Here is a 25,544-nt window from a genome sequence, read left to right on the forward strand (position 1 = left end):
CACCAGACTTTCTAGGCTGTCCGCATATATAACCATGTGATAATTTCAGACCATGGCAGACTTTAACCCTTTGAGACTTTATCAGGTATTGACACCATGCACTCTTTTGGCCAAGGGAATCACTCCCTAAAGCTTCTCTGCGTGCTATTTGGGGAATGCTTTCAATGCTATGAGGAGGTCTGTCTGGCTTATCATCCAGGCCCATGAATTCCATTATATATGGTGAGTTACAAAGAGTGGTGTTCAGAGCTGTGGTTGTTGAGAACAACCACCTGCAAGTAAAAAGCAAAGAAACACGAGGTGTTTTCTTAGGTCTAAGAAAACAGAATGAGAAAGGTTGGGGAGAAGGTGGACAGGGTTTCACTGTGGTAGGTATCTGGATAAACAGGTCTTCCTTCTCTGTGGAGACACTCCTGTGTTTTATCTTAATGCTGAACTACGCTGGCCTCAGTTTCAACCAGAGTTACAGAAAGCTCAGGGTATATGCTCGGTTCCGTTGCAGTACTGAAATGGCCTGGGGAATTGGCTGTGCTTAGTACGTGAGTCCGGATGGATGTTATTCAAAGGAAATACGGCTGGAACAGGACCCGTTTGTTTATTGGTTTTGTTTGGGTTTTTTGAAGGGCCAGACTGGGTAAGAATTGACAGTAGATGGGCTGCTCTGTTCCATGTAAGTGTGGAAAAGGCTCTCGCTCTATACCTTATCTCATCTGGGGGTGGAAGGGTGAGGAGGAGATCCCCCAGCTACCTCCTTGTCTGAGTCTGACTTCTTAGTGTTGTGAGCAGCAGCAGCAGCTGTGAGGCACCAGTCTAGATCCTGAAGTGGGGACAGAGCCAGTGGCAAGCACTGCCTGTGACAGTGTGTGTGCTACAGCCTGGCAGACAGCACTCCTGCCTGAGGTGGAGTGGGGGCTCTGGAGAGAGCAGCAGCAGTGAACGGCATACAAGAGCCCCGACTCACCTTCCTCTGCCCACCCCCCCCCCCACTCCCCCAATTTCTCCCAAGCTGTTAACAACGGGCAAAGGGACAGAGTGAGAAACATCCTGCCCCGAGCCTGACCACCACAACATGATAAGAAATGTCTGTCTGTATCCTTTTATCCCAAGAGATGCACTGGGAGCTTGTAGTCTTGAGTCAAAATCTGGAGTGATCTGAGTTAATGTGAAACTGCTGGGGATGGCAAAGAGCAGAGCGAGACCTCTGTTTTAAACCTCCTGTCTGTGCTGCAGCCTTGGTAGACAGGCACTCCAGTACATACGGTACTTCCTGTGTAATGCAAATGGTGCCTGCAGGGGTATCTACTATGCGAGTCAAGACACTACTTCATGTGGTTAACATCTCCAAACTATTGATGCTTTGATCCTCACAGGTGTGATGCATGACACTTCTTTTAAGATAGCACTTGTTAAATATTGTAAACCCATCTTTGTGGCTCCTGATTTTTTTTTTTCCTCCAGTGAGGTGTTTCTGTCTTTTTTTGCATCTCCTGAATTAGTAGAATAATCATATTTAGTGAGGATTTAGGCCAGCCTTGTGTATTTTTCTTCTACTTCTGATATTAGCTTCCTACTTAACATTTTATTTTGAAAGAGTAATATCTGTGCCTTGAAAAATTTAGTTAAATATCTCAGTATGATAGCAAATGGGCTGTTCACCTAATAAATTGCTTATTTGTGTTCTGGGAAGGGACATAAAGATTTAAAAAATTCGAGAAGCAGTGGGATTTAAATGATCCCATCAGCGTGTTCTCAATAGGTTGTATGATATGGAGATGCAAAACCTGCATTTTGTGGATAATGAAGCAGAATTACACAGTGGGTTGGTTTATGATCCTGAGCACTCTTTTTGTCTGCTCTCCCCTGCCTGCTCATTTTGTGTCCATTACAGACTTTATCTTGTATGCAGCTATTGTATGAATATTGTACAACTATAGAATTAGTAGTTAGCTTAATACTCTTTTTTATGTTACATAATTAAATATTTATCTCTATAACAAGTTAAAACTGAATCAGTTGTTTTAGGAAGGAACAGAACAGGTAGAAATGCACCACTTTAGTCCTGTAGAAGAAATTCAGATTTCTTGAAACCCTACGGATTTTCACCTGTGTAAGAAGAAAAATTGTTTAGACTGAAAGTGAGAGCAGTCACTGGAGTTAAATACACTGAACATGTATCTCAAGTACAGTTGAGGAGGCTTAATGAAGGACCTGTTTATTTGTTTTTTAATACACTAGAGGGATGGAGATTGAGAGACCTACTACAGCATAAGAAGTCTCTTTGCAATAGCCTTCCTCAGGTTGGAACAGCAGAAATCTGGCAGATACTTCTGCAGTGGTGCTGTTTTGCATGCATTTGAACCTTATGGGCAGTCCATGCAGAGGGTGATCATGTGTCTAGTTGGTTGCATTTTATTTTCCCTGTAGATATTTTTAGGAAGATGAAGAAAAAGATTGAGGTCTCCTCTTTTGTCTGGTTGAGGAAAGGTGAAGTTCTGGTGGCATGCTGGTGGGTGGAAGTAATGGCAGGGAAAAAGGTGTTGGGCACAGTAGCGTGACTACCTAGAGAGGACCCTTAGCTTGCTGTCCACGCGTACCTGGCCAGTAGCTAAAACTGAAACACTCGCTGTAGAGTTGCAAAGGTTCCGGACAAACTCTGCCAAACTAGGACTACTAGCTGCTGCGTGCTTCATCTTGGTGTGTCATGTTCGTTATATTTTGACAGCACTCTCCTTTCTTGCGGCTAAAACTGGCCTCATTTAAGTTGACTAAACCTTACAAAAGAGTAAGAACTGAGCCACTACAACAGTTAAAATTTAAATCCCAAGACCCTTTTTCTTCCCAGCTCACTAAATAATTCCTCACAGAGAGTGAGATATATAATAAATAGAATGTTTTGCTGTATGTGTAATGTTTTAAATACAGGATTATATATATGTCTTTATATAAATATATATTTTATACATGTAAATATGAATGTGTATATATGCACTTATATCTCTGTATGCATGCACCATATTTTGGAAGGTGTATATGCAGACATAGTCTAGTAAAAATATATCAGAAAACAATGTTAGGTGATACTAAATCAATATGAGTGTGGAACACTGAAAGCCATTGAAAGAACAAAAAGAAAATTCTGGGTGTTGCTGATAGTGTATTTTACTGGCATTCAGATGGTTTGCACATTTCTCTTAGTGGCACCTTTTTTCTACTTCAGTCTAGCAAACTCCTCAAAATTGTAAAGTTTTGCTTCCTTTCTCTTGAATCTCTCTACAGCTATAGGGTAGAACAGAGCAGCACTGAATGGAGCCTGTGGATTTTGCTCACATAACCCTAACTCCACCGTATTCGGAGAGGAATATTCTTGGTTGATTAATTTTCTTTTCAAAAGTGATCTGGGCGTGAAACTACCATTAACTGCACGCCATGTGTTACTTTGACTTTATAGATCAGGAGAAGCTTCATCAAATAAAAATGTAAAGGCTCCTTTTGACAGGGAAGCTGCTGCAGTATCAACGTGCGTCATCTCTTCATGGCAGCTGGTTTTTGCATTTGAGTTAATGTCCCACAGAACTTCCCTGGATTCTGGAGAGTTTGGAAATACCCACCAAATTACTTTTTAATGCAACAGGCTTCTTTTTCTTTAAAAAATGAAAATAAAACCCAAAACTCCAAAACGAGCTGAATTCCTTGCTTTAATTGTTTTAATTTTTTTAAGTCAGTGCTGTGTGCACTGTTGACTCTTCAGTGTTGCTGTTCGTGAAGATAATAAATAACTATGAAGTCATAGGTTAGCTAGCTTCATAACAAGCTACATATAACTGAAATATAACTTAAATTTAACTTTCCTGTATAAACAATGGGGCCACATCTCAGGTCTTGCTAGGGACAGCATACTTCTCCTGAGGTAGCTTTCAGCTATGTAATTTTAACACTAAAGAGATTATAACCACCTTTTGTATCCCTAGAGCCTTTGTGTGAGTGCTGGTCTTGCATTATCAGTGTCCCTTGTGTGTACATGGTCAGGCTTTGCATTCTGGGTATGGCAGTAGCTTAATTTTTCTGCATTTGTATTAGCAAATAAAATGTTCTGTTTGCAGCCTCTTTTAAAACAGGAGTAGCTGCCTTTTAAACTTCACCTTCAGCTAAACCACTGTATCACACTGATACCAAAATTAAGAAGCTGTGTTGTGGAGTAGTGCTGTGCTCAGCATAGCCTGTGAAAGGTGGTGAACTGTCATAATAGCTTACAGTCCAAATCCATCTTCATTACAAGTGTAAATATTAATAACAGAGGATTTTGAAATGAAATCATTATACGTGATTAAAGCAGATGCCAAATTTCCCATGAAAAGCATGGCAAGTGGTAATCTCTGTCAATATAACCTTCTTTCCCTACTTTTTTTGGCAGAAAAAAAAAAGCAATTAACTTTTACTGCTGGTAATTTGCTCACATACTAGCTCTTGTTCTGAGGAAGAAACTTCCATTTCAGTGCATACCTCTCGCAATTTTTGCCACTTCTTGATTGCTCTGTCAGGAAACCTTCATTTAATAATTTGGCTGTGGATGAAGTACTGCCTGCCCTAGAAGAACTGGATTTCTGCTTCAACTTTTTCTTCTGTTTAGTGTTTCCAAGAGCTAGTGGAGTGTAGCTCTGTTTTAATGGCCATATTAGTACTTTGTCTTGTGCTTTGCTGGTTTCAATCTAGCAGTTTCCATTGTCTTTGCCCAAACAGCTTTTGCCTGATATGGGAAGAACTGTGGCTGTTTAAGGAGCAAGGTAGTCAAGTTTCATGCAACTGTATTGCATCTTTAAGCAAAGTTGAACACGAAGCACTTTTCATGTAGTATCCTCTATTTGTTTTATTGTGAGTACTTCTCATGGGAAGCACTGATCATCTGTAGCAGCTGGAGAAGTGACTCAGGTTGGTGCATTGGGCCTGATACTGGAGCTGGGATGAAGGAGGAATTACCCAGCAGTGAGATGTGGTGAGAAGTCAGGACAGGGAGGAGAGGTGTGAGTGGGCAGGAGCGTCACTGGTGGAGAGCAGGAGGTATGGCAGAACCTGTCTGTGGGGGATTTGGAAACCAAATAGGAAATTATGAATTGGATTCTAAGATAAGGAACAGTGCCAGTAGTCCAGGGCACTGCTGATACGGTGTTATGCCAACTACTTCCAGATAGGTAGTCATTCAGGACTGCTACTTTAAGTTGTGCCTTTGTTTTTCTTTATTTTCAGTATTGCTTTGGATTACTTTTGAATCTGTTTTACTTAACTGTTCATGCCATTAAACTCCATCTTTTCTTTTGCATTTTATACAATCTGGGATCTTCCTGGGGCAGAGAAGATGACAAAGGGCAAAAAATGTGAACTTTCTATTATGTTCAAGTTTTGTGTGCCCCTCAAAGTTTAATTATTGTTGAATGTGACTGATTTCCCCCCCCCCCCCTTTCTTCTCCCCTACTCTCTTCTTCTCCTTGGATGTTTTTCTTTCTCCCTTTTTTTTTTTTTTTAGTGCTCTAAACCCTGTATCATATCTGCTGCCTGGCTTGCTAGTCTCTTCTCTGTGCCATGCAACCTGATCATGGCATGAAATCCAAGGCTTAGAGAAGTGCATTTTGAGGGTGTAGTGCTCTGTGGTTTACCAAGGTTTATGTTTCCCTAAGTTACAATCCCTGTAGACTGTCTCTGCACTACTATAACTTTCCTGCAGACAAAGAGGCTTTCTTTCAGGGCTGCTGCCTCTTATCACTTGGCTTGTCTTGTCAGATTTGAATGGGAGAAGAATAGTTTTATGAAGACAATAGAAGGGGAAAGTTACTTGATGTGTTCTGAGATCTAGGAAAAACGATTTTGTCTGCAGAATGGCTTTAACTTCTGAGATTCTTTTGTGTATAGAAGATTGCTGTTTCAAGGCTAAATACAGTACAGTAAGTAATGGTTTGATACTTCCTTAGTGTGACCCTGCTTCCCATTCTTCCCATTTGTGGTGTTCTTGCAATGTAGATCATCTTTCAAGGTTCCCTGAAGATTTTTTTTTTCATGCACAAAGAGCCTCTTCTATAATACTGTTATTCTGGGGGAGGAGTTGTGTTTCACAGATTATACAGGATGAGTAACATCGTTTCAAAATCTTTGTGAAACAGAACTGAAAAAACAAAGCTATAAGGAGAACTCTAGGATGGATTTGTCCTTTCATGCAGTGATTTACATCTTGCCTTATTGGAAAGACAAATAGAGGAGACTTTTTTTTATTTTCTGTTGAGAAATAGAACACTTCACTTGAGTGTGATAAAAGATAAATTCTCCATACACCTGCAGCCATGTCTGAGTAAATAGCAAGGATTTTTTGGAAATGGCAGTGGGGGGAAAGTTTTCCCGTTATGTAAGATCTTGATATTGAAGGTAATGCTATCATACTCCCCAGAAGTTATTCTTAAAAATGTCGTCCCCCGTGTCGTGTCCCCCCCCCCCAAAAATCAAGATAACTTGAATTAGATATCTTTGATAATGATTTGTGAAAGGTGTTGCACTAACTTCACCTGAAGAATGTGAAGTTTCAGTTTTAATGTAGAATTGAATAAAAGTAATTTATTTACATAGGTAATTCTGGCAAAAGTGGTAGAACTCTCAATTTTTACAAATAAGGGCAAATGATACTGATAAACCTGTACCTGGAATCACTTTGTTGCAAAATCAGTGAAGAGTGCCTAGAATTTGTTGAAAGTAACGTTTGTTTTGCTGAGAACATATCCAGGGAGTAGATGCTTAAAATGTATTCCCCCCTTGTCACAGGAGATGTGGCAATCCTTTAGATCCCAAACTTCAGCCATGCAAAGCTGCTTTAAAGTCATGTAAAGGGGTCTCTTAACCCCCATTCTCACCACAGATGCTGTAGTGACATCATCACATCATCATGGATAGATGCAATCTGTGTATCCTTTAACAAATGTCTAATCAATAGAAAAAGTTTCTACTGGGTTCAGTTTTAGATTGAAGAATTGCAAAGGAATGGTTACTCAAGCTTTTAAAAACAAGTGTAGCAGATAAAGTGAGACTTGTCACAGTATTGTACAGGAAAAGTTACCCAAAATACAGTGACATTGCATGAAGCCAAAAGGAGAAATTTGGACCATTTGTAGGTAAGAGAAGAATTGAATACGACTCTTCAGCTGGACAAAATTTAGAGATGGGGGAAACAATACAGCTTTGAAATTGTTGTCTAATGAAATATGGAATATTTGCTCAAGTTCCGTATTTAAAAAGTATATTAAATGCTGAGTATGTTAAAAATATTTGTAGAAGAGCTTAATCTAGGCAGTTAAAAACACATGTATATAATTTCACATTTAAAATTGTTCAGCTTAGAAATTGTTGTGTATGTCTTTAAGTTTTGACTTTTCCAGCACTCTAAATGCGAATCTTGCATCATTTTGTGCTCTTTTCTTACATAGATCTGCAGTAATGATAAGTATATACTCATGAGTTAACTCATCGTTTAATTGATTATAATAATAAAGTGATATGGCAATTCATTGTGCAATTCATGTGAATGAACTTTACGTTAACCCATTAAACAGTTGGGAATGGCATTCTTGCTGCTTCACGAAACATTTTTAAAGGGGAGGCTGGTCTTAGTGTTTGACTTTTTTGCACATTGCAGGTATTGTCTATACTGCTTTCATACTCAACATTTCCTCTGCCTTTATTTTCTTTTTGTTTTCAGTATTGCTTTGGATTACTTTTGAATCTGTTTTACTTAGCTGTTTATGCTATTAAACTCCATCCTTTCTTTTGCATTTTATTCAACTTACATTGTATCAACACTAATTGGTCTTGCTTTCTAGCTGTTGTATAGAGATCATAATGTTACAAAATTAATCTTTGGAGACAACTGTAAATATGATCTGAAACTACTTCCGTTGGAACATACTGTGTTAATGAAATGGTTTTATATATGAATTTTTCCCCTTTTAGTGGTTTTGAGTTTTTTCTAAACCTTTACAGAAAAAAATTCTGATTGCAGTGCCATAAACATTAGTGTATGCACTTAAGTTTATACACAGTTACAGTCTCTTTGACTTCAAGATACTATTTTTGCAGTGTTGAGGATTTACATTTATGAAAATATTTATTATAGTAGAAAGGGCAAAAAAGAAAAACACTTTTGCCAACAAATATTTTAAAACTCTATGATGTATTTAAGAAAAATATCTCCTTTCCCAAATTTAATAGATTTGTTAATTTACTATTTACCTCACCTAATGATCTTGTGATATGGGAAATTAGTGGCTTTGCAGATGAAAAATGTGTGAGTGAAAAAATGCATTCATCTTCTTAGGCATCATCTGTTCCATTGACAAAAGGCACAGATGTGAAATTTATCTCAATAATTAGATTTATAATTATTGTATCATTCACAGATTGATAAATCCTTGCTCTTTGTGGCATGTGATTTGTAGCTACAGTTCATGTAAGAGAAATAGGTTTAATCATTGAATGGTGGTTGTGTGAGACTTTTTCACATTATGCTTGTATATTTTTTATTATAAAAAGCGTATGGCAGAGAAGCAAGCTGCAGTCAGGGAAGAACATTTTGTAAATGACTCTACAGGGGAGCGCTGGTCTTTGCACAGAACAGCAAATGTGCAAGCCTGAGAAGTATCCATGGTGCATTTTCTTTGGAAACTGCTGTCTTTGCCATTATCCAGTATGATCGTAGACTTCCTGGACATGTCTACAAAAACAACAATAGCTTGGATTTTTAATAGGAGACTGGGAAGTGAAGGAACAAAGTAGCAGAATCTCAAAATATCCATATGCGGCACATGCTGTATTTCTGATGCTAATGTCATCTTTCCTCTCTTTTTGCCCGCAGTTGTAGAACAAGCAACAGGAAGAGTTTGATAGGCAATGGCCAGTCTCCAGCTCTGCCTCGGCCTCATTCACCGCTCTCAGCTCATGCAGGTGATTTTTATATCTTATGCTACTACTGCTATTAGTAAATTCTTAAAATGTCTCTATGAAGAAGGGAAAGCAGACAAGTTATCTATTCCACTACTCTTCTTTCTACAGTTTGTAATAGCAAAAAGTTGCATATCATTCCATCCAAATTTCTGTTATGTTTAGATCCATAAATCCTATGTTATGGTTAGAAGCAGTCCATAAATACCTAAATTGGATCAGGTAGCTGTTTTGTATTTCCCCACCTTGCATTCTTACATTCAGATGCACCTGAAGCACTTAGATTGAATGAAAAATCTATAAATAAATATTTTATTGGTATTGATTGTCTTCATTTTAAAAAGGAACGTTTTTAGCAAAAAACATTTCCTCAAAGGTTTATTGTCTTTTTATGATTTTTGGGCATTGGCTGTAACTACAAACCAAAATGAAAGCCCCACACCTTTCCTTGTGTAAGCAATGACACTGAATACTTTGGAGAACTGCTCTCAGATGGATGCTAAAAGAGAAGGTGCAGAGTTTCAGTTGAATTTTTGAAGACGACAGTGATTTTAGTAAGGTATCTCCAGTTTTCTTGTGGAAGCAATATTAGAGAAAATATGATGGTAAGTGTTTTTCGCTCTGAGCAGCAGGCTATCACAAGCATATGAAGATTTGTGAAGATTTTAAGGCAACAGAGCATTTGAAATAAAAAAAACCCCAAACCCAAAGAAAACCATGGTGCAGACTATGCATGAAATGTTGGAATGTTTGGGATCCCTCTCTGGGTCCCTCAAATGCAGAAATCGCCATTTGGAACAGGGGGATCTGTGGTCACCATAGAAAGAGGCTTTAGTTGTGCTGTGCTGCCTTGATGAAAGCAATAGCAATGCCTGCTGTGGGAGAACCAGCATGTCTGCTGCTATGAATGACTATACCACCCGTTTGGAAACTGATGGCTTAGGCCAGTGATGCCTAACAGGCTGCAGATGTATGGAGTGACCAGTGTGCGTTACCTGGGACCTGAGTATAGGTTGTCTACTTGATAAATGCTGAAGTTCCTGCCTGGCAGTGGACTCATGCTTTCAGCAAGTTGCTTCAAACCATAAAAGGGGAATAATACTACTGATGTCACAGCTGTTGACAAGTGGCTCTGAAGGTGGAAAACTGATACTATAAGGATTAAGACAGGTTAAGTGTAAGCTATTCTTTTTCTTAAACTCAGCAATATGTACTGTGTATTCTAAAACCTATTGTGGAAATTCAGCAACTTCTCCAGTTACTCAGGATACAGTAGGTTCTCCTAATGCTGGTATATTCTCCCAAGGTACATGTGCCAAACAATTCAGCAGCACTAGGAAATCTCATCTATAAGTTGAAAATTTGCCTGTGTATGGCCAGCTCTGTTGTTAGCTTGCCTCTATGGTTAATTACGGTAAATATTCACACAACCATTGGCTCCTAGCTCACCTGGGTAGTGTGCCTAGACTCATCCCCTGAAGGGGCAATCTGAAGTCAAAGCATGCTCAGAGTAACCCTTGACAGGTTTTCTGCTTTATCTAGTTATCAGTTAGTGCCTGGAATTCACTTGGTAGGCAAAATTATTTATGTTTTGTTTTGTTGTTCTTTCTAATTTGTACTTTGAATCACTGTGAATGTCATCCTAATTCATGCAAATAAAAAACCCCCGCAAATTCCATGGTTAAAAGCACAGCAAAGCCACATAAGTGAATTTTCATCTATGTATACAGAAGGAGTTCGGTGTGTCAAGTGTTTACTTCATATCAGTCCTTGGTAACCTCGGACTTAAGAGATACTGTGGATTTTTAGCGATGCTGTGTTCTTGTGTTGTCAAAGTCACCAGGTTGTATCTGCACACTCAAGTCACCTCCGTGCTCCCTGTGGCAGCCTGTGCTGGAGACCTGGTTTCCTGCGAAGGGCAGAAGAGGGATGTGACAAGAGACAGCGTGCGCTGTACGGCCTGCTGGCTTTATTCCTGTTGGCAGTCCTTGGCTGGGAGGGATTACTCCAAATCAGAGATGCCTCCTTGACTCCATTGGGAGAACCTGGTGTATCTCCTGTCCAGCTGGGTGATTTTAGGGTCTTTTTTCACTTTGTCTGGAAAGCAGCTGGGAATAGTGAGATTATACTAGAAAGTGAATCGGAAGTGTTTATTTTGCAGCCTGCACCAGACCTTCTGCCAGCTGTACTACGAGCTTGAAGTCTCAGAGGGACTGGAGATGACCCTTTATAACACCTTTACATCTTTCTTATTAGTGTTTGCTGTTGGAGGAGGAAACAGTAGAAACAGAAGAGGGAGAGGGAAACAAAATAGTTTCCAATCCTAGAGGAGGATGGAGCAAGCTAAATGTGCAGCAAAGTATCAGTGCTCACATTCACTGAAAACAGGTTTATTCATTAGACTTGGCTGAAGCATGATAACAATGTGCGTTCATGCCAACTATGTCCTAGTAAGATTATGCAGAATATGGAGGACATTGGAGAGGTCCTGCTCTAGAAAAGTTTTTCTTGCAGGTTGTCAGAGTTCAGTTTTGAGCAAGGAATCTGCCTAGGTGAGTGTGGTGCCACAGCTTACGCTGCCTGGATGCTTAACAGCTAATCTAACTGCATGCAACACTGCATGATTGTTTGCCACTGGACTGTCAAAGGAAAAGACTGATTCTTGGATCTGCCTTTCAAGGGGCTGAGTCTAACTGATGGTAGTTGAGAACTTGAGTCAGTGAGGACTCTTTCAATCCCACCTGTCCTTAGAAACATTAAGCTGCTTCACATCGCACCTTTTGGTCATTCTTTTCTCATGCAGTTCTGTGCAGCAGTCCTCCTGACTGTAGGAGAAAGAGAGAGGTTGCAGCAAACCCAGGCTGTCAGCTTTCCTAGTTTCTTTAGTCCTTTTTCATCTTCTCAGCATCTTTATACATGCATTGAGAGCTATTCTCTTTCCACTTTTCTCTCCTTTGTTTCTATTCTGTCTGTCTTCATTACCATGCTTACCCCTTTAGAAGAAGCCTAAGGTGCTTCTGTGAGTCTTCAAAAACACCAAAAGCACTGGTGAAGACATGTGAACTCTGAGAGTTCCACTTTACTGTGCTCTAGTCCCCTCTCATCTTCCCTGTTCCTTGGGCACCTCAGAGACCCTGTTCAAAACACAGAATTTTTTTTTTCTGATTCTAGAGCGAGGAGAGGTAGTGCTTTTACAGGTCCTTGTAGTACTTCAGTAGGGAAGATGAGCTATTTTGAGCACAGAGAGTCAGGATCTGTCAGCCATCTGGGTCCTGGCTCAAGTAGAAGTCTGTCTTGCAGTTCTCTTTCAAATGTGATTGAAATGCAAATTTGGGTCTTATTTTAATAAGACTCTCCTCATCTCTGGGGAGAGCCTGCTGCTGCCCTTACTGAAAATAGTTCCATTAGATACTTTTATTTAAATGGACTACATTATTGACTTCATGTTTGTACCATCTCAGTTGTTATTGCAGGTCCTTATCCCTTTATTATAGGCTATTCAAGCTAAAGGGAATCAAGATTGTCAGACTCTGCAAAATCCACCCAGGAACAATTTCTATTAATTGTCATCTTGGTAATATTCAGTGTTATCTTCAGCCCTTCTTCTATACGCCTAATAAGATTGTCGGTGTTGCTTTGGGAATTCAGTGCCTCAGAGGTATCTGAAGTCAGTATTTTCATTCCTTGTGAGGACATCCTTGGATCTACAAACAACCTATTCTCTTCTATGTTAATTCATTGCTTGTTGGGAGAACAGGCAAAACACATACTTAGGTACCTTTGCTTGCATCTCATATCTGAGATGAGTTTTATTTGGACCACTTGTTCAAGGCACCTGTTTCCTGTGCCCACCCCCCCCAACACCTCACATCTCTGAGGGCAAAAAAGTGCCTTGCATCCTCTGTGTCCACTGAAGCAAGGTGTGTGAAGGCATGTTATGAATCTCAAGGTGAAGCTCTCTTGGAGTGCACTGCATTAGCACTCAACGCCAGCATCTGTGGCTTTGCTCAAGAATGTTTTCATCTTTGGTATCTGCAGAGCAATCGTTTAGAGGTCTGGCTGCGCCTTCAGAAACGATGTGTCATTGCTTCAGACCTCCTGAAGAGCTCAGACTGTGACTAGGTTATCGGAACAACATGGAATAATGTTAGCCAAAACAGACTGGATGCGAGCAGTATTGCTTTATTTAGAAGAAAAGCTTTTTGAACATAATCATAATTTTTCGAGGTGCATTTTATACCCACATTCATCCTCGTAATCCTGTATTTCTTCCAGATGCAGACTGAACTGAAGGCACTGGCTTTTACGTACTTTAGATAGACATTCTTTGAGGAGGACCAGTGGCCCAAGTTTAGGATGGTGATAATTACCCCATAAGAGAAAGTCATATAGAGGTCTGAGGCAAATTTCTCCCCTCCTCCTCAATTTTGTTTGCTCTGGAGATAATAGATTATTCCTACACAGGAGCATGTTGTTAATCTTTAGAGATACAAGCTGAATTGGACAAACACTGAATACGTAAAAGTTTATTAATTGTTAGCCTTACCATCTCAGTCATTCTCAAATTCATGTGGTGGTATGGGAGGGGGAGACAAGTGAGACAGCACCACGCTGATGGAGTAAGTATATTGTGCAGGGCACAAATAGTACACAAGTAGCACCTGTCAAAGAAGGGGCAGATTCATTTGTAAGCAACAGCAACTGTGAAGGCTTGTGGGCTGTAGTAAGTAGTTATTAGAGCAGTAAGTAGGAGCAGTAGGCTTGATAATGCAGAGAGGTATAAGATCTGAAACCAAGGGTTAAAAAGGGGATAGGAAAAAGACAACACGTACAGCAGATACAGAATATCTGTTAGATACATTAATTACTAATACAGTACATGTAAAGCGCTTTTCCTCTGTGCAGGACCTGGAGCTACCTGTGGAGATAATTAGCATTGGTGGAAAGTCAGATTTTAGTTTGCAGCTGAAGTCTTCCACTGTGCCTTATACGTACATGTAAAGATCATAAAAGATTTCAAGAATAATGTAAGCATTCACTATGTAAAGTCTTATGGAAATGGAAAAATACCAGGTCATTTCTTTGGGTTCAAACCTTTGTCATTATTCATAACTGTCTTAGATTAGTTGTTCGGACATCCTTTGCCTTTAGTATCTGGGCTGGGAGCCATTAAACCTGCTGAAAGATCCTTTTAATTTTTGCATGAACTGTGGGTACATTCAGAATTCTGGGAATCAAAGGGTTGCACCATCAGCTTGGACAACATCTGGTGCCCTGGTCATTAATGGGCTTTTCCAGCTGCCTGCCTGCTGCTGTGTAGGCAGGTCATCTGCACCACCGTGCCTGCAAAGTGAGTGATTATAATCTCAGCAAGTCAGGCCATTCAGGTGTCCCCACCTCAATAGTCACAGGAGCTTCCTCTGGGTGATACTAACCTCTAATGATTAATAGTCACATGTGGTGCTATTTAATTGTATCTGCTGTAGGAACAAGATTTAGCTGTTAGGAGCAATGCTGTAAATCTTACTTGTCTGTATTTTAGTAAAACGTTTCATGTGGTGCCACTAAGACGACAGGTACTAGGATGAGAATTACAAGATAAATAGGAAATTATTTAAAGGGAAGAAGATGAGGGTTGTGCTAAAATGAGAAATATTATAAAGTGAGAGCAGAGGTTATCAGTAGAATACTTAGTTTTTGGTTTTGTGGTCAAACCTTTTTGATCTTTTCATAAATGACATTGGCATAAAATTACTGTACCTGATGTAAATTTGGAAGACATCCAGTATGAAACAGCATTGGGAAACTGTTGAAGTGACTGAATGAAGTGACTGGAATAAAAAAACATGAAATTACATAGCAACATGTAGCATTTTTGCTGGAGGACCAGTAATAGAAATGTCTATGGTAAGCTGTGGACTCACCTATTATAAGGAATTTAGGGAAGGACCTGACTGCATTTTCTGGATCAGACGATGTTTGCAAGGACGAGCCTAGTGTAGCTTTGAAAATCAAATCTCCAAAGACGTATAAAGAATTAATTTTCAATTGAATTTGGGAAGATTTCATGCTAGTGTACAACGTCCTAGTTAGATTTAATCTGGAATACTGCGTGCTTTTATGGTCATACATGTTCAGATGGGATCACAGGGGGAGAAAGGCTGGTAGGATAGAATGTGAGAGTTTTTTGTATAAGACTGAAAAACTATTACTTGCTTACCTTAGCAACAGGAAGACTGGAAAGCCTGTATTGTCATCTAAATCGGTCAGTGGTGGTTTCTTCATGGAATGGGAAGACAAATACATGCTGGCCATAAATACCAAAACATGAGGATTCCTGAAGAATTTTCCACTAAGTATGGCAGGGACAAACACGAGCTTTCCTGTTGGTTTCACTGAATTGGTGAATTGTGTTACGCAATGCAGTTGCCTAAAGCAGAATTTAAGGCCAAGGAGGTCCACTTGTAATCCTTTTTCTAGGATTTTTTAGGTCTGCCCTAGACCTTTCTAGGTAGACACTGTTAGAGTGCTGACTGCTGATAATTCTCCTCTCACTACATTAGGACTTACTGTTTGCACCAGATAATTTCATTTGATAGACATACTTTAGCTAGCTACATTGAAGTATAGTAATGAACAAAGCTGTTTTGTACCACATATTTTAGTTGTGTTAGGCTTTGAATCACATTGGGGGCATTTGTGTGTGTGCATCAAATTTAGTTTCCGTGGATTTTTAACTTTAATCCTGTGGGTTTTGTCCAAGGTAGGTGGTAATGACTGCTGGCTTACTACAGTGTGTTTGAGGCAAAGATGAATCTCCCTCATATACAGCTTCTGTGCTGTTCTGCTTTAGCTACAGTCTGCATTGACTAGATTTTGGGGAAAGAAGGACTAGATTTGTAAATGAATGAAACCTTAGTGCGTTTTCATGGTGAAATAGGGGAATGCTGGAAACTAAAGATTAAAGCAGGGTTCTGAATATTGTTTTTTAAAAGAAAATACTATTCACAGAAAGGAAATATTTCAGTTATCCTGACTGTTGGCACGTGTAGAATAATAGAAATGGTTTTGCTAAAATAAAATTTTTTATTTAATCTTGCTTTTAAGTAAAACTGTTACAGCAATTTCAGAGCATCTTCTACTAGTTTAGAGACAGGAGAGGACAGTGCAAGTGGTAAGTTTCATGCAGATACAACTGACTTTTATAAATCCCATTAAAACGTGGCACTGCCAGTATTTTAAGTAGTGTCCAGAACATGCAAAGCATCCTGGTAAACAGATTTAAGGAGCATGCAAACCTTCTTTGCTGTTACTGGGGAAAGTTGTTTGGTGTGAAGCATAATTAATCCAGGTTTTGAAATAGTTTGAGCTCTTCTGCTCTGAGTGGATCTCAGTGGAAAGCACCTGCAGAAGTATTAGAAATTATTCTGCTGCCCAGCTGTGTGTTCTGCTGCCTGGCACCATTTGTTAGGTATGAAAGTCAGACCTGTAACTGTTGGTGGATGGTTTCTTGTGTATTGTTCACTTCGCAGCCTGGCTTCACCACCCAGCAAACTGACACAGAGAAAAGTGTGACCTGTTGTATTACTGTGGTCCTTGATGTACTGTGATTCGTTTTAAAAGACTATCAAATAATGACATCAAGACTTCAAGCTGGGTTTGTCTTTGATTCTTCAGGAATTTGAGATAACAATTATCATTAATCTGTTGTTTCCTCGCAGAAAGTCATTGCATCTGAAATTCTTTATTTTGTAAGTAGACAGCTATTAAAAATACATTAATAATATAAAATGACTGTAACATATGCCTTTAAAAGATTGAAAACATGTTCCTTCTGTGGCAAAGACACAGGACTTCTTGAAGCTACTTACAAGACAATCACAATTTAATTAGTCTCGATATAGTTTTCTTAACAATAGCTGCTTGCAAAATGAGCCACCCTGTGTGTTGTCATGGGGTATTGTTTTGGTATGTTGATTGCCCATTCATTGTGTCTCCCAGAGGATGCTAGAGTTAATTATGTACCTGATGCCTGACCACCAGTCAGGTTTACTTTACCAGGTCAGAAACATGGACAGTAATCTCAGCAGCATAGAGATACCCTAGGACTAAAACATACAACAGCCAGCAGATCCCAAAGAACAGCAGGATTTGACTAATAAGCAAGCACTGCACATATGGACAGAGAATTAACTGGCATTGGTTTTTATTTGAAAGTCTCCCAGGTATTGACTTGCAGATGGGTGGACAAATGCCGTGATGGATGAAGGTCATATATCGGACTCTGCTTCTAACCTGTCTTGCTTTTCTGGAACACCACACCTCAAACCCATAATCGCAATAGCTGTTTCTCCGGTCATTTGGTGTTTGGTTTTTCATTCTCTGTTTCCAGGCTTGTCTGAGTTCTTAGACTAGATAAACCCACAGGATTTAGTATGCAGGTATTACGTATACAGCTTTACTAGTATTGTTATTTTAAAAGCTTGTTTGATAATGGAAATAGTCCTTACAAGTTGATTTTCCTAATAACAGGATCTGATGCTCTTCCTGAGTAAGACTTTTTGACTTCTTCAGGTTTTGTCTATAAGGAAGTGATCTTTTTTGATTCTAGTGAGGTAGTTTGCAGCATTGTGTCTCCTCAAATCCACTGCAATAGCTATAAAATTACTGCATTCTTGCACCATGTTTTTTGCTTCTATGTGAAGTTTACGCACATGTTCTAACTGATAGAGAGTTAGGCGTGTCCTCTGTGTGTTTAAATACATCTGTATGTCTATATATAACTTTAAAATAGCTATCAGAGGAAAGGAATTTGTTTACAACCCCCCGTATGCTGGTTTGTCAAATTATTGTCTGTCAAATCTGTTTGTATCTCACTGCGTTAAGCCTAATTCACTGCTTTTCTGTCAGAGATTGAGGCTTTCTCTTTTTTTACCTCTTAATCTAAGTCCATGACACAGTCCAAATTACAGCTAATTTTTCTAGTGCAGTAGCTAAAGTTTGTGACCATGTTTTCTCTGCACAGTGTTAGATTTATTTTTTTTTTTTAGCTTACCTTTATTAAATAAGCTCTGGTAGCAGCAAAAGAAATCCAGTTAGCTGTTAAATTAAACAGACTGTTGCTCTCAGTAATTTGGTGTTTGCAGTTCATGCAGGACAGTAATAAATTGTATTGGTCCCCAAATAAAGATTGAAATCTGTGCCACATGTGTGGCTTCAGATTCCCTCTGCTTCCCTCTTCCCCTTCAGGGAATGAAAATCCTTGCCACCTTGAAATTATCGAGGCCCTCAGAAGTGTCTGAAGGGTAATGAAGAAGCTGGGGTCTTGAGGGGGAGGAGGGAATGTCAGAAGGACATAATTCAGCTGTGATAGATAAATGGGTAAAGAAAAAGTTGGAGGTATTGGCCAGCCAGAGTGGAATCCTTGTCTCTTGGGGCTGTGCTAAGAGCAGCTGTGAAGATGTGATTTGAGCACAGCTTAAAAAGCATCTTGCATCTGCTTCTAGCCAAAAAAAACGTGGAGGGCGTGCGTGTGTGGTTTCTCTGCATTTGCTACCGAACAGCTCCATGATTATGCTTTCTCATGTAGCATTAATATGATCTGTTAAGGACATCACTGATTAATGCAATGTTAGTTCAAAAATTTGAGTAGGAATCAAGGCCACTTGAAGTCTTTTTAAGGACTTGCTTTTTGTACTGGCCTTTTCACACACAGGTGGTAATTTTCTCCTCAAAAATTAAATGTTGATTCTAACTGGGTACATGGAAGCTTTTTTATCTGACGCTTATGTCCAAAATTAAAATGCAACAACAAACACATTAATGTGGTGTTGTTGCAGTCTGTTCCTGATTTAAGGAAATACTGACTTTAAGGGGTATGCCAGTGCTACTTTAAAGCCAATCCTTTTAGCTTTTCGGTGGTTTTGTTGTTTTTTTTCTTCTTCAGATACTGTGTCCCTTCTAGTGGTAGGGGCAGAGGTGGCAGGAGCAGCTCTCAGCAGCTGCCTTCTTTCTGCACTCGTGCTGGTCAGCAGGAGGTCAGGTGCTTTAAAATGGAGAAGTAACAGACCTTAAAGTTACAACCTGTTCAATGTGTAGTTGCTGCTTCTCATCCCAGAGGGTGGTCGCCTTTCCATGCCTCTGTCTAACAGAAACAGGCTGGGGGGGAATAGTCTGGTGTGTTTTGTCTGCTTGCTTCTTTTTTTTGGGGGGGGGATAAAAAAATCACAGTAAAGCTGCTGTGGAAATGCTGTAGAGACTGTGTAAGGGCTAAATCATGCTGATCATGATTTTTCTTTCAAGTGTTTTGTGTGACTTAAAAAAAACACTTTTGATTTAAAAAAAAAAACACTTTGTTTCTCACATTAAAAATGTTTCTTTGAAGCTAGTATTACTGTTTGGGTTTTTTTTAAACTTTAATTCTCAAATTAATTTGAGAATTCTCAAATTACAGGGCTAAATAGAGGGTTTTCTATGAGTTATAAAATCCAATAAGTGAAAATGAAATATAAATGAAATATGAGTTGAACTAAATTTCTATTTCAGAGTTTATTTTTTCAGAGGCTGTGAGAGAATAAATTCTGAAATTAGTTTCTAACCTGCCTGGAAATGCTTGGATTAGTATGTCTGAATGTTTTTTTTAGTGGTTTGTTTGGGTTTTTTTTTAACCTAATAATGTTTGTGTATCCCCCCAACAGGAAACAGTCCTCAAGATAGCCCTAGGAATTTCTCTCCCAGTGCCTCAGCCCACTTTTCTTTTGCACGAAGGTAAGAGGTTGTTTGTAGCATGCAGCATGCATTTTGCATAGAGGAAATGTTGTTGAACCCAGATGTTAGAAGATGATTGCGAATACATCCGTCAAGTCTATCACTTAGAATGACAAGTGTTATGTCATTTATGTAAACTCTCCTAAACCTCAGTTGCAACAATGTCGTACTGGATGATTGATACAATGCAATCATACCTTTTTGAATTAAAAAAAAAAAATAATGACTTAATTGTAATGGATCTAATTCAGACACTATCTCCTCATCCATTGAGATATAGGGAAATTTTAAGCTACATCTAGGTTTTTTCTTACTTCTTTTCTTAACAATGTAAGAAGTGCATCGCTTATAAGAGCACTGTTACAGGGGCCCTGAGTTCAGGGCCTGATTTTAATGGCAGCAGCAATACCATCACCATAACTTTAATACCTGACCTTGACCTGTTTTACTATCTGTACCACTGAGATAGTCAGCTCTGCCATAGGAGTATTGTGATGATTAATTAATGCTGGTAGAATTTTGAAGATCTAAAGTGAATTTGAAGTGATATATGAAGTAAATTATTCTTAAATGAACTGTAACCAAAGCTGATAGCATTTCATGGGAGACTGCCTGTTCGTGCCAGTGTGGTTCCCTATCACTTAACACCTTGTCAGCCTACCTCAAATAATATGTTCATTAACTCTAAGCCTGGGAGGATAGTCAGAGTTTACATGTTGACCCAAGAGTATATCCACAAAAAAAGGAAATCGGAATGCTGTGACTTTCTTTGTCATTAAGCAGTGCCAGGCATGTAACTTGCATTTGCAATGAGACAGCATTTGCTGCTATAGTTTTACTTCCTTTAGTTTGGGAGTTCAGTAAAGTAGCATGCACAAGCTCTCAAAATTAAGTGCAAGGAAATGGCTTAACTCTTTAAAAGCTTCAGAGGAGAGACAACCCATGTATTCCTTTTATCTGAATAATTCATCTGTGACAGATCTTATCAATCTTTTTAATAGCATATGATGTCACTTTTTTTAATCAACCCATTAAAGTTGAGTATTTCTTTTGAATCTACTTCCTCTTGATTGTATCTTTAAAAAAAGGAAAGCTATCTCTTCATAGATTACATTTGTTTGTGAGCATATTTTTAGAAAGATTCATTAAAACCACAAATAGCTTATAATGGAAAAAGCAGATGTGAAAGTCCAAGCATTACGTAGAAATGCAGTGGGCAGGAATTAGTTTTCCTTTCCCACCCGTAATCAACAGAGTTTAAATCATTATGTTTTTGCAAACCTTAAAATTCAGGAGGAAAAAACTAATTTGTTTACCAGTGTTTCATTTTGATTTTGACCAGCCCTGTATTGGGCTTTAAATAAGTTCTTTAATTAAAAGAATGCTAACACAAGAAGTTTCTGTGATTTCAAAATATTTTGCCACTTCAGTGGGATTCAGGAAACTTCTTTAGAGCAGTTTTCTATGGAAACTGATTTTCGATCTATGTTTATAATGAAAATGCTTAACGACACTTAAGTTTAAGACAACATTAATGTAAAATTTTCTTATGCATGTGGTATGTGTGTTGTGGTTGTCTTCATATAACCTGTGATAGGATCCATGTTGGTATTAAAATGACCTGTGATTAATGAAAGCAGTTCTCAGACTTCTAGCTTTATGCCTTTTCTGTTATGTTTTGTGAATTTAGTGACAATACAGAGGAAGGGAAGGACAGTGTGTGTGTGATAGAGCAGATTGAAGAAGCAGAGGCGAGGTGATGGAGGTGTATGGGCATTCCTTTTCCATCCACTGCTCCCAGTCAGTGGGGATGCCAAAAAAAGCTGGGGAAGTGTGAGGAGGGGAGGGAAAGGCAAAGGAAATGGTTTGCAAGGCTCCTGTGGGAAAGGAAGGTGGCCCTCTGCCATGCTGCCAGCCTTCCTCAGGCCCCTCTTCCCATCTTCATCTGCCCACATCTGGAGAGATAATCAATGTCTGTGCCTCTGGTAGCCACCACTTGGGCTTCTTCTGCTGGTACGTACAAGTCCAGCATCTACCAGCCCATGGGTAGGTGACAGGCCCTGCTTTCCCAAGCTGCTGGGAGGCAGATAGGAACGCACTGTAGGGCAGGGACAAGTGGTGTACAACAGTCCGAGGAAAATGCTGTAGGAGCTTGCTACCCTTTTCTCCCTTCTTCCCTTATGGATGTCTCCTATTCTTCCACGTTTGCTTCCCAGCTAACTTTCCGTGGTATTCCATCCCCACACTTGGTGGTCCTTCTGTGTGAGAATTGCTGTGTGATGCAGGAACCCTATTCAATATGAGTTATTCAGTAAGGAATTACTTTCTGTCTCACAGCTACAATATATATGGGTCTCACCCATGTTTAAATACCTTCCAAGTTCTTGTTCTTCCAACTGTGAACATATCTAGCTTGCGCAGCTAAAGCAAAAAGGAGAGAAAACTCCTTTGGGAATTGTTCATTCATCTGGAGGTAGCTCAAGCATACCTGGGGAAAGGGGTGAAGGAAGGAGTATTAATGAATTAAAAAAAAAAATTATGGAGGAAGAGGAAGGTTTTTGCAGAGTTCAGTGTCTTATACTGTCAGCAGTCCCTCTAACACATGTCCTCTTCATATTTTAACACTAATTATGTACTGTAGTTTCTTTTCTCACACTGTATATATTCAAGGTCCCAGAGACTTGAGTTGTAGCTTGTGGATGGATAAATGGGAGTAGGAAATAAGGTGTTAGAATGGAGAGAAGCAAGTGTTTTTTAGACAGTTATCTTGAAGGGTAGGAAAGCTGCATCAAGAGGTTTAAGGTTCCTGATTTCACTCAGAACTTCAGGTCTCCTTTATGGAATTACACTTCCTGTGTAAATCAGACATGAGAGATGATCTTTGTACTGGCTGTAAAACAAAGTTTCAATTCTCCTTTCCCCTACTATCATACTGTTTGTTAATAAAATCTTGTCCTGTTCTGTTATTTATGTATTATTTTGCTTTTTTTAACATATTTGATACAATTGTACTCCAGTCATGGGCACCGAAATGACAGGTAAATGTTACCTCCTCAAAAATCCAAACACAGCTCCCATAGTTGTTTTTTGGTTTGTCACTTTGAATGTTCAAGTTCCATGTTGTCTGTGTGTAGCTCACCTCAAGCAGTGAAGGACAGAACTTGGGTTTGGTTATGATTTATTTTTTTCTAATTCTGAATGAGCATGATTTTTGCTGCAAAATTGTTTTTCCTGATTTACATATCTAACACTTAACAAGTTTTTAATTTTCTTTTCATTAATTTTCATCTGATAGACCTGAGAGTTGTGAAGACTCCCCATGGTCCGTTTCTGTATGTATCAGTGAGACACCAGTTCTGTGAAGCTGCTTATTCACTTTCTTGTTGTTTCATGTCAGATTTTTAACTAGAAAAACAGTAACAAAAAAAAAAAAAAAAAAAAATCCATAAGCCTAAGTCATCATTGCTGAATGCTTGTTTATTGTGGTCCCCTGTTAAAGTTTATTCTTTATTAAAAACCTTGCTTGTATCATGCTTTTGGAATGCGGTTTTACACAGTAATACTTCCAACAGATGTTTCTGTATTAGGATACTGCAGTGTTCATTTGACTAACCTTGGTTTCACAACAGGACTGATGGTCGCCGCTGGTCTTTGGCTTCTCTCCCTTCTTCAGGCTATGGTACAAATACACCCAGCTCAACTGTCTCTGTAAGTATCCACTTTGCTGTGCTGATAGATTTCTGTTACATGCTGTATCTTCTCAAATGTAGCTTTCTTCTCTTAGGAGAAGGCAATGTAGGTTATGGTACTGTTGATAGACTTTGAATTAATATGGGATACAAAACTGGAATAGACAAAAACTTCAGGCAATGTGTGCTTTGCTTAGAGATGTTTTCTGGCATTGAGTAGTAGTGTTTAACTACGCCCTTTTGATCTGTGAGGCAGCAGATGGGAGAAATAGTGTCTTATTTTAACCATATGGTAGTTAGGAATCAATTCTTAAGTGAAGTTGCCTTGATAACAAAAAAGAAAGAGAAACCACTCTGTGATATGATTCATCCATCCTAGTTTAAACTACTATCTTAAGATGGGATGAATCACGCATTTGCCTGTCGTCGTCTTTGGCAGTAGCGTGATGTTGCTGCATGGTAATAGGTTAGATATTTAGTATTTTAGATGCCCATAATTAGAATAGAAGAATCCTTTGGGATACATAATAAGATAAATATAAGTCTAATTTGTTAATTTTTACCTGTTAGAGCAGTCCTTTTGATGTGATCTTCTATCAGCCCCCCTATCATGCATGTACATGGCAGTGCATGAGATCCTGCTTCAATACTTAGGAGCTAGGCAGTGGGAGAAGTATGAATCTGTATGTTTGCACGTCTTGCACACCTCTATACTGGAGAGGAAGTACTGGGTCGTGTTACAACCTGGAACTAAGCTGTCTGTTGGATAGTCACACCTGAAAGACCGGGGAGATAGAGCTGTGGAAGAAGTCTGCTTTGGAAATAGCAAGTAGTTGGCATGTTGACAGTTACATTACATCTTCTGCAGTAAAGGTTGGTCCTTGTAGATCCAGTTATGACTCTTCAAAAATTGTTTTGTACCTTTAGCCTTGTTCTTTACCTCTAGGGTTGTATCATTAACAAAAGTACTGTTTTATGAATTACATGTATTACTGGACACCTGATACCTGATTTTAAAAAAATATTTCTTTTACACTTTAAGTAAGCTTTCTCTTCCCCTGGGTGTGTTCTGTTTCTGTTGTGAAATAGTTGAGTTCCACTTCCTGTACACTGATGAAACGTGACCATTTTATGTTATGATCGACTCTTATTTTATTTTTTGTCTACAAAGGCTTCTGGAAAGTGAAGTCAATTCTTGCTGACTTCAAACCAGGTTGAGTGATTTTGTGTATCTTAAGAACTGTTCCTCAGCAGCACTGATGTTTGACCTCTGCTTTCTTTTCCGTGTAGATCTTGGTTTTGCCAAGCAAATTGCTTGGTTTCACATTAATTCCCTAACCATTTTCCATAGTGCATGTTTGTGCACCTCTCTTTGGAGCTAGATCAAATATGCTGTGCTCTTCACTTAAAATATATTGATATAAAGGATGTTATGTCAGATAATAAGTAATTGTCATAGCAACCCCATCGTTACAAGAAACAAGCTTGTGCTAGAAAGGAAATGAAAAGATGTGTCAGAAACATATCAGAACACAGTTTTAATTTTCAGTCCCTACTCATATGCTTTTTCTCTGACATCTTCAATTTTTAAATGGCAATTCTAGTTCATATACTTCTTTCCCACTTAAGTTTACTAACTACTGTATGCATGCTGGAATGTGGAGCAGTTCTGTATCATTTTTGCATTTCTTATAAAAAAATGCAGCACTGTTATTTCTGGACTTAGATATCTTAACTTCTATAATAGATTCATTTTAGAGTAATTTTAGTTGGAAAAGACCTTTAAGATCATCAAGTCCAACCGTTAACCTAAGAATGCCAAGTCCACCATTTCCTGACTGGACCACATCATATAAATATTAAAATAGTCTTCCCTTGCATTAAACAAACTGTTTCTGACTAGTGGAAAGAAACCTGTTTTTCCAATAAATGATTTTGAATTTTGTTGAAGAAACCTTCAGTAGAGAAGTCATGCCATATATTTCTTATGGTTAGTTGTGCACAAGAATCCTCTACTGCTGATGAGCCCTACAAAAGCACTGGGACAAGCTCTAAATTTTAAATCTAGACACTATTTCTTTGCTTCTTCGTAGAGATGCTTTCCACTTTCTTTTTTTACCT

The 25,544-nt window shown here is 38.9% G+C and overlaps 1 protein-coding gene across 7 annotated transcripts in view; it reads left to right on the forward strand.

Annotated features, from left to right (window-relative positions):
• Positions 1–25,544, forward strand: part of MAST4 (microtubule associated serine/threonine kinase family member 4) — a 291,542-nt gene that overhangs the window by 205,386 nt on the left and 60,612 nt on the right. For 5 of the 7 annotated variants that reach the window (XM_054809945.1, XM_054809951.1, XM_054809946.1 and 2 more), the window contains 4 exons: positions 8,882–8,970; positions 19,665–19,734; positions 22,752–22,772; positions 23,364–23,442. In XM_054809945.1, coding sequence (XP_054665920.1) covers positions 8,882–8,970; positions 19,665–19,734; positions 22,752–22,772; positions 23,364–23,442 — 259 coding nt within the window. The remainder of the gene's footprint in view (positions 1–8,881; positions 8,971–19,664; positions 19,735–22,751; positions 22,773–23,363; positions 23,443–25,544) is intronic. The other 2 variants (XM_054809947.1, XM_054809950.1) reach the window with 1 other exon arrangement.

Source organism: Grus americana, chromosome Z (assembly GCF_028858705.1).
Source record: "Grus americana isolate bGruAme1 chromosome Z, bGruAme1.mat, whole genome shotgun sequence".
Taxonomy (NCBI): Eukaryota; Metazoa; Chordata; class Aves; order Gruiformes; family Gruidae; genus Grus; species Grus americana.